Consider the following 10000-nt stretch of genomic DNA (forward strand, 5'->3'; position numbering starts at 1 on the left):
CGTGCGTGCGTGCGTGCGTGCGTGCGTGTGCGTGTGCGTGTGTGCGTGTGTGCGCCGCCGGAGGGGAATCCCGGTCATTTACACGTTAAACGGCGCGACGTGGATTTTTTCACCCCCTCGGCATAACTTCTCGTTTCGCCATTAGTGGGCATTAGTGACCCACTGTCAATGACACTCGTGCCTTCCTTCCGATCCTCGCCGCTGCCGCCGCACCCGCAGCACAACAACACCGGCGGGAGGGTAGGGTAGGGGAGGGGAGGAGGAGGGGTGGGGAAACAAAGCCCGTATTGAATCACGGCACGGGACCACGGGCGTTGCTACGCAAACAAGCTGCGGCGGCTGTTGACAGTGTCGAAAAGAAAATAGGATTGCAAATAGAATAATTCTTCTCGATTGCGTGCAAAAACAATCTAGTAAAACCTCATTTGGTTGGGTTTGAGGTGGGATGAGATGTGGGTTGGGTCGGGTTGTAGGTTGGAGCTGGGTTTGTGGTGTGTTGGGGGTGTGGGTTGGGGGAGGGTTAAGGTGGGTTGGGGTGTGGGTTGGGGGTGGGTTGTGGAATGGGTTGGAGGATTGTCTGGGGTGGGTTGGAGAGTGGGTTGGTTTGGGCAAGTGTGGGTTGGAGGGTAGGTTGGGAACTTATACTGTCGACATCCATGTAAACCATTATACTGTAGTAAGCTTACAATGCGTAAACTAAAACATGATCATAGTAACCAAATCATGAAAAAATATTATCCGTTCAGCATAATCTCATCCCGTACTTACGGTTTACCTCTTCAATCTCTCGTCATTATGTAGTTAGGTCATCAAACACATCATTCACCCGTCCCCCTCCATAGAAGCTGTTTCACGCTGTATGGCCCTGCTGGATGGCTCACGGGGTTAGGGTCACACGGATAATCGGTCACAAGAATTGGTCATAGGGAAATAATCGGTCATAAATAGTAAACCTCGGTTTACTACTATACAAAGAAGAAAGCGCTAGGAGGGAGCAGGGAAAGGGGCGCACAGGAGGAGGAAGAGAAGATTAATTTTCCGTGTGACCAATATTTCTGTGACAAATTTCCCGTGTGATAATTTTCCTGTGACCAATATTCCCATGACCAATGTTCCCGTTTGACCATTTTCTCGTGACCAATTTTTCGTGTGACCAATATTCCCCCGGGCCCTGTGGCGTTAGCATGTACTCTTACCTTTCCCAGTCCGACGAGTCCAGTATTAACGACGCTATTGTCCTCCAGCATCCACAAAGCCATCGTCGCTGCCGCACCGACGATTTCATCATCCTCGTTTCGCTTGATCTCCGACAGATACTGCTCAGGATTGTAGGGAATGTAATAGACGGGACTGAAACGAACGAAGCGCCGATATTAATGGCAATCAATTAATTAATAAAAACAATTATACTGTACTAAAATAAAATATACTGTACTCATATAATGTGTGTGTGTTGGTGTGTGTGTGCGTGTGTGCGTGCGTGCGTGTGTGCGTGCGTGCGTGCGTGCGCGTGCGTGTGTGTGTGTGATATAATTTTATTAATTAATGAAAATGTAGGCCTACGTTATAAAACTTATAACGAGATCTACCGTCGGACATCGAATCCCATTCCGCCTTCTCATGTTTCACGAAGGAGAATATCGACGAGCTTAGATATCTCTATTTAATTGTGCAGGCTTTAATAATAGAATGACATTCACTCATGATGGAATCGCTATAATACACCTATTACACACTAATAGTCGGTGTTGTTCACTGGCGCTATAATCCTTTCGTGTGTGAGGCTGAATGAGAGGGGTGGAAGGTGAATGGATGAGAAGAGGATAGGTGCATAAGAGCAGGAAGCGTGAATGAGAGCAGATATGATTGGCGAGGTGAGAAAGGGTGAATCATAAAAGGAAGGGTAGCTGACAGCAGGAAGGATAGATGAGGAGAGGGAGAGTGAACTATAAAATGAGGGGGGTCAGCTGATGGGTGGATGAGAGGAGGAAGGTTGGATAAGACCAAAAAGGGCGGATGAGGAAAGGAAGGATGAATGAGATCAGCATAGGCGGATGAGACCAGGAAGTTTAGCTGAGAGGAGAGAGCGTGCGACCCACCTGTACGTGATGGTATTGACCGTCTCTAAGATTTCATCCTGTGTCAGGTTGCGTATGATGCGCTCGTTGAAACCCCACATCTCCAGCAGCCCGTTAGAGAGACACTTCTCGCCCACCTTTACGCACTTGTCTTCCCAGGTGATGCCCGATGCATTCAGACTCTTCACTTCTAAATCTATGTCGAGTAACTGCAGCGAATAATAGAGGGAAACCATCGCAATGTATCATTCACATTCTTGTCGTTGACCGTCAATGATGTCTAATCAAAAATCGAGCTCTTAGAAGCAGCTAAACCACACGAGTACAGCGCAATACGTGTGACGTCATCATCAGCTGCAGCAGCAGCGGCGTGGACGCGATGAACGACCCTTGACCCGTGACGTCATGCCGCGACCACCCTTGACCCCGCGACGTCACGCGGTAGCCACCCTTGGCACCGCGTCTTCACGCGACAGCGACCCTTGACCCCGTGACGTTACGCGGCAGCGATCCTTGACTTCGTGACGTAACGCGGTGACAACCCTTGACCCCGTGACGTCACGCGGCAGCCATCCTTGACCCCGTGACGTCACGCGGCAGCCACCCTTGACATCGCACACACCTTGACCTTGTCACGCAGCAGCGGTCCGCGGCAGGCGATTCGAGACCAACGGGTTCATTCACCACCACGCGACAGCGCGTGCATGCTCACCGCGTGCATGCTCACCGCTAGGCTCCCAATGTTGTACATACGCACAGGGGACAGGTGGGCTCTATTTATGATGGGTGATGTTTAGCTGGGTACTGTCGGGATATACCTCTAACGCTGATCCTAATCCTACCCCTAGCCTAGCGATAACCCATCTCTAACCCTAGAACCAAACTAATCGTCTCTCCATCTCTCTCCATATATATATAATTATTAAGGATAGTTAAGCGGTAACTATGTTGTTGTTTAAACGTGCGACAAGTTCAAAGGTACTGAACCTATACGACCTATAGCTACACGGCTATTGTTTAAAACAACGGTATAGTAGGCGTGCTGGACGCGAGCTGCGAATTTGGTAGCTTTTAACTACGTGTGTATAGCATAGATGATAGCAATAAATTCCTTCGCTGATAACCATGATCAACGATGTAATACGAATAAATGTGCACACTTGAAGATAATTTGAGTAAAATATATAGGTATTTACACGTAACGCATATTATATTTAATGCCTCTCGTTTGCATTGCACGTATATGACCTGTATTGTCGTACATTATACATTGTCGTACATTATATTACGTGTGCATGTTCAGTTCCATATTATATTTTACTCGTGTATAGGCCTATATTCTTAGTTCGTGTACTTGCCGAGAAGGAGGAAGGGCAGCACCATGTGTATGGGACCGTACAGCAGTCCACACAAAGACGACAGTCCGAACCCAGCTATTAATGACATGCCGACACAGATGAGACCCAGTATAGCTAGCCACACCTAAAAAAAACATGAAAGATAAATCACATCACGACATTAAACGCGTCTCTTCATTGAACGATACAAGCAGTAAGTCACCGAGTTACTGACATCCGGTGTTCAATATACCAACCGCAGTTTTGTTAACCATTTTCTTTTGGAGTTTCAAGACTCGATGTTGCAAGCACTTGCGCCCGGTGAACGATGCCGTAAATTCTACTAGAGATTTGTTTGATCGGTGTTTGAGTTCGCGGCGTTATTGCCATGGTAACGGAGTGCAAGTGATTTTTGCCAGCGTTTTGTGAACCATTATAATACATAAATAAACACTTACTCAAACAAATTTTAATATGCAACATACATCATGGTTATGATCACGTGCCATTATATATATATACGTACATATATATATATGTATATGAGTACGCAACTCATATATTCGGCTAAGCATTCTACATTTCGTGGTTGTGTGTTGGTAGGCAGGTCGTGGCTCTTACCCTGTGTTCGACGAGGTTGAATCGACCGAGCACGAAGCTGACGAAGAGCAGAACTAGCACGTAGCCGAAGACTAGCATCGTTACATCATCGACGATAGAGCTAGCTCCCAGCTCATCGATACTGTAATATCCGACACGGCACTTTAATATTGATCATCACCGATATCGATGTCGACGCGGTTATAGGCTCGAACGACGTGGAAACGAACGCATGGTTTATATTAAAACGTAGAATGATATTGTACGGACGAATATTGATTTTGTTAACCCCAGTAGATCGAGGGCTATATATTATATATATATATATATATATATATATATATAATTATATATATATGCATATTTTCATAGACATATCTATACTAGTTATGTTCTTGATATAATAGCCATGGTAAACAATTTGGTGAAATATTACCGACGCTATATCTGGCAGGCAATGTGTTGTTATATCTACTACAGATAGCCCGTATATGTACCCATATGTACCCAAACGATATACACATACCCATGCTATAGCCACACAGCCCTAACATAATTATAGATTATGGGCCATCGATACAAGTAGTACGACCTTCAACTGGTTACTCATTGTACCTTTTCCCGGCCAAGTAATATATCCTGTCTATGTCGGCGTGACCGCGAGTGGCTATCTTCATCCACTCGTCCTCCCACAATTCTGCCTCCTCGTCCACCTGAAAGCAGATATATTCATCTCCGCATATATCTTTGTATACATCATTTACATCATTGCTATAAGTATTCATAATTTACCGTACTCGGAAAATACCTATTCTTCATTATACCCGGGTTATATGGGTACGTACTCGTCATTTACTAGCACGCGTAAGTTGGAAGTTCGACATACGCACTTGCCGGCCTATAAGCAGCTTAGTGCGCGTGTCAGGCCTTATTACAACCACGCCACGAACCGAACGATACCATCCACTCCCACCATTATGGTGGCCGAGGGCTGCCACTACAATTTTACCTCTGAAATAAATAAAATTTAAAATTTAAAAATTAAAATCAAAATCAAATTCAAAACGAAATAAAAATCGAAATAAAAATAAAAATAAAAATAAAAATAAAAATAAAAATCAAATTCAAAATCAAAACGAAATAAAAATCGAAATCAAATCAAAATCAAAATCAAAATCAAAATCAATATCAAAATCTAAATCAAAATCAAATAAAAATCAAAACGAAATCAAAATTCGAAATCAAAATCAAATCAAAATCAAAATCAAAACGAAATCAAAATCAAAATCAAAATCAAAATCAAAATCAAAATCAAAATCAAAATCAAAATCAAAACGAAATAAATCAAAATCAAAATCAAAATCAAAATCAAAATCAAAAATCAAAATCAAAATCAAAAGTAAAGTGAAATGAGTTTACGCGTTGGCGAGAGCTGCAAACTGAAATCAGTTTTCGCGTTGGCCGAGAGCTGCCAATATAGACTGGTACCGTTCGCCACCTTCACTCCGGCATATATCCTTCGCTTACATGAAGTTAGTGCTGGGGCCCGTATGGAAGTGACTATACGCACGGCGCCGTGTGGAAAGTTCCATATGGCTATACGCACGGCGGCCGTATTGGCGACTCAGATATGGCTAGGAATGAGGAAGGGGAGAAGGAGAAGCTGAGGAGAAGGAGGAAGGGAGAAGGAGAAGTGGTGTGGAGAAGGAGGAATGGAGAAGCTGGTGGAGAAGGAGGAAGGGGAGAAGGAGAAGGTGGGGAGAAGGAGGAGGCAGAGAGCTGGTGAGAGGGAGGAGGGAGAAGGGAGAAGGTGTTGGAGAAGGAGGAGGCGGGGAGAAGCTGGTGGAGAAGGAGGAGGGGCGGAGAAGAGAGAAGGTGGTGAGAAGAAGGGGAGAAGCTGGTGGAGGAGGAGGGGGAGAAGGGAGAATGTGATGGAGGAGGGCAGGAACTGGTAGAGAAGGAGGAGGGGAGGAAGCTGGTGAGAGAAGGAGGAAAGCGGAGAAGGAGGGAGAGAAGGAGCTGGTGGAAGAGGAGGGGGAGAAGGGAAGCTGGTGAGAGGAGGAGGGGGGAGAAGGTGTGGAGAAGGAGGAGGGGAGAAGCTGGTGGGAGGAGAGGGGAGAAGGGAAAGGTGGTGGAGAAGGAGGAGGAGAAGCTGGTGAAGAGGAGGAGGGGGAGAAGCTGGTGCGAGAAGGAGGAAGAGGGCGAAGCGGGAGAAGGCGTGGTGGAGAAGGAGGAAGGAGAAGGGAGAAGGTGGTGGAGAAGGAGAGGAGAAGTGGTGGGAAGGACGGAAGGGAGACCAGGAAGAAGGTGGTGGAGAAGGAGGAGGGGAGAAGCTGGTGGAGAAGGACGGGGAGAACCGGCTCCTTCTCCCCCTCCTTCTCTCCTTCCTCCCTTCCACCAGTTCCTCCCCGTCCCCCTTCTTCACCAGCTTCTCCCCCTCCTTCTCCACCACCTTTTCCCTTCTCCTTCTCCTCTTCTCACCACTTCTCCCTCCTCCTTCTCACCACCTTTCCCCCTCCTCCTTCTCCACCAGCTTCTCCCTTCTCCCCCTCCTCCTCCACCAGCTCCCTTCTCTCCCTCCTTCTCCCTTTCCTCCTTCTCCACCAGCTTCTCCCCTCCTCCTTCTCTACCAGTTTCTGCCCCTCCTCCACCACCTTCTCCCTTCTCCCCCTCCTCCTCCACCAGCTTCTCCTCCTTCTCACCACCTTCTCTCTTCTCCCCCTCTCCTTCTCCACCAGCTTTCCCTCCTTCCTTTCCACACCTTCTTCCTTCTCCCCTTCCTCTCTCCACCAGCTTCTCCATTCCTCTTCTCCACCACCTTCTCCTCTTTCCCCTTCCTCCTTCTCTCAGCTTCTCCCTTCTCCCCTTCCTCATTCCTAGCCATATTGAGTCGGCCATACGGCCGCCGTGCGTATAGCCATATGGAATCTTATCCACACGGCCGCCGTGCGTATAGTCACTTCCATACGGGCCCCGCACTAACTTCAGTGTAGCGAAGGATATATGCCGGAGTGAAGGTGGCGAACGGGTACAGTCTTATATGCAGCTCTCGGCCAACGCGAAAACTGATTTCACTTGCAGCTCTCGGCCGACGCGAAAACTGATTTCACTTTGCGCAGCTTCGGCCAACGCGAAAACTGATTTCACTTTGCAGCTCTCGGCCAACGCGAAAACTGATTTCACTTTGGCAGCTCTCGGCCAACGCGTCGTAAACTCATTTCACTTTACTTTATTTTATTGATTTTGATTTCGTTTTTGATTTTGAATTTGATTTTGATTTTTGATTTTGATTTTGATTCTGATTTTGATTTTCGATTTTGATTTCGTTTTGAATTTGATTTTGACAAAAATTTTTTTTTGGCTTTTATTTATTTCAGAGGTAAAATTGTAGGTGGCAGCCCTCGGCCACCATACTCCATATATATACATATATATATATTATATATATTATATATATATATATTATATATATATATATGTGTGTGTGAGTGTGTGTGTGTGTGTGTGCTGTGTGTGTTGTGTGTGTGTGTGTGTGTGTGCGTGCGTGCGTACGTGCGTGTGTGGTGCGTGCGTGCGTGCGTGCGTGTGCGTGGTGCGTCGTGTGCGGGTGTGCGCGCCGGAGGGGAATCCCGGTCATTTACACGTTAAACGGCGCGACGTGGATTTTTTCACCCCCTCGGCATAACTTCTCGTTTCGCCATTAGTGGGCATTAGTGACCCACTGTCAATGACACTCGTGCCTTCCTTCCGATCCTCGCCGCTGCCGCCGCACCCGCAGCACAACAACACCGGCGGGAGGTGGAGGGGAGGGAGAGGAGGGGTGGGGAAACAAAGCCCGTATTGAATCACGGCACGCGACACGGGGCGTTGCTACGCAAACAAGCTGCGGCGGCTGTTGACAGTGTCGAAAAGAAATAGGATTGCAAATTAGAAAATTCTTCTCGATTGCGTGCAAAAACAATCTAGTAAAACCTCATTTGTTGGTTTGAGGTGGGATGAGATGTGGTTGGGTCGGGTTGCTAGGTTGGAGCTGGGTTTGTGGTGTGTTGGGGGTGTGGTTGGGGGAGGGTTAAGGTGGGTTGGGGTGTGGGTTGGGGGTGGCGTTGTGGAATGGGTTGGAGGATTGTCTGGGTGGGTTGGAGAGTGGGTTTGGGCAAGTGTGGGTTGGAGGTAGGTTGGGAACTTATACTGTCGACATCCATGTAAACCATTATACTGTAGTAAGCTTACAATGCGTAAACTAAAACATGATCATAGTAACCAAATCATGAAAAAATATTATCCGTTCAGCATAATCTCATCCCGTACTTACGGTTTACCTCTTCAATCTCTCGTCATTATGTAGTTAGGTCATCAAACACATCATTCACCCGTCCCCCTCCATAGAAGCTGTTTCACGCTGTATGGCCCTGCTGGATGGCTCACGGGGTTAGGGTCACACGGATAATCGGTCACAAGAATTGGTCATAGGGAAATAATCGGTCATAAATAGTAAACCTCGGTTTATACTATACAAAGAAGAAAGCGCTAGGAGGGAGCAGGGAAAGGGCGCGACAGGAGGAGGAAGAGAAGATTAATTTCCAGTGTGAGCAATTTTCCTGTGACAAATTTCCAGTGTGAGCAATTTTCCTGTGACAAATATTCCAGTGACTAATGTTCCCGTTGGACCATTTTCTCGTGACCAATTTTTTCGTGTGACAATATTCCCCCGGGCCTGTGGCGTTAGCATGTACTCTTACCTTTCCCAGTCCGACGAGTCCAGTATTAACGACGCTATTGTCCTCCAGCATCACAAAGCCATCGTCGCTGCCGCACCGACGATTTCATCATCCTCGTTTCGCTTGATCTCCGACAGATACTGCTCAGGATTGTAGGGAATGTAATAGACGGGACTGAAACGAACGAAGCGCCGATATTAATGGCAATCAATTAATTAATAAAAACAATATACTGCTACTAAAATAAAATATACTGACTCATATAATGTGTGTGTTTGGTGTGTGTGCGCGGTGTGTGCGTGCGTGCGTGTGTGCGTGCGTGCGTGCGTGCGCGTGCGTGTGTGTGTGTGATATAATTTATTAATTAATGAAAATGTAGGCCTACGTTATAAAACTTATAACGAGATCTACCGTCGGACATCGATCCCATTCCGCCTTCTCATGTTTCACGAAGGGAGAATATCGACGAGCTTAGATATCTCTATTTAATTGTGCAGGCTTTAATAATAGAATGACATTCATCATGATGGAATCGCTATAATACACCTATTACACACTAATAGTCGGTGTTGTTCACTGGCGCTATAATCCTTTCGTGTGTGAGGCTGAATGAGAGGGGTGGAAGGTGAATGGATGAGAAGAGGATAGTGCATAAGAGCAGGAAGCGTGAATGAGAGCAGATATGATTGGCGAGGTGAGAAAGGGTGAATCATAAAAGGAAGGGTAGCTGACAGCAGGAAGGATAGATGAGGAGAGGGAGATGAACTATAAAATGAGGGGTCAGCTGATGGGTGGATGAGGAGAGGAAGGTTGGATAAGACCAAAAATGGCGGATGAGGAAAGGAAGGATGAATGAGATCAGCATAGGCGGATGAGACCAGGAAGTTTAGCTGAGAGGAGAGAGCGTGCGACCCACCTGTACGTGATGGTATTGACCGTCTCTAAGATTTCATCCTGTGTCAGTTGCGTATGATGCGCTCGTTGAAACCCCACATCTCCAGCAGCCGTTAGAGAGACACTTCTCGCCACCTTGACGCACTTGTCTTCCCAGGTGATGCCCGATGCATTCAGACTCTTCACTTCTAAATCTATGTCGAGTAACTGCAGCGAATAATAGAGGGAAACCATCGCAATGTATCATTCACATTCTTGTCGTTGACCGTCAATGATGTCTAATCAAAAATCGAGCTCTAGAAGCAGCTAAACCACACGAGTACAGCGCAATACGTGTGACGTCATCATCAGGCTGCAGCAGCAGCGGCGTGGA

The 10000-nt window shown here is 46.7% G+C and overlaps 1 protein-coding gene across 1 annotated transcript in view; it reads right to left on the bottom strand.

Annotated features, from left to right (window-relative positions):
- Positions 1-10000, bottom strand: part of LOC106805026 — a 38767-nt gene that overhangs the window by 20213 nt on the left and 8554 nt on the right. The window contains 8 exon segments of the mRNA XM_014806495.1: positions 1197-1350; positions 2100-2287; positions 2415-2541; positions 3433-3560; positions 4037-4157; positions 4631-4728; positions 8755-8821; positions 9650-9834. Coding sequence (XP_014661981.1) covers positions 1197-1350; positions 2100-2287; positions 2415-2541; positions 3433-3560; positions 4037-4157; positions 4631-4728; positions 8755-8821; positions 9650-9834 — 1068 coding nt within the window.

Source organism: Priapulus caudatus, unplaced genomic scaffold, assembly GCF_000485595.1.
Source record: "Priapulus caudatus unplaced genomic scaffold, Priapulus_caudatus-5.0.1 Scaffold97, whole genome shotgun sequence".
NCBI lineage: Eukaryota > Metazoa > Priapulida > Priapulimorpha > Priapulimorphida > Priapulidae > Priapulus > Priapulus caudatus.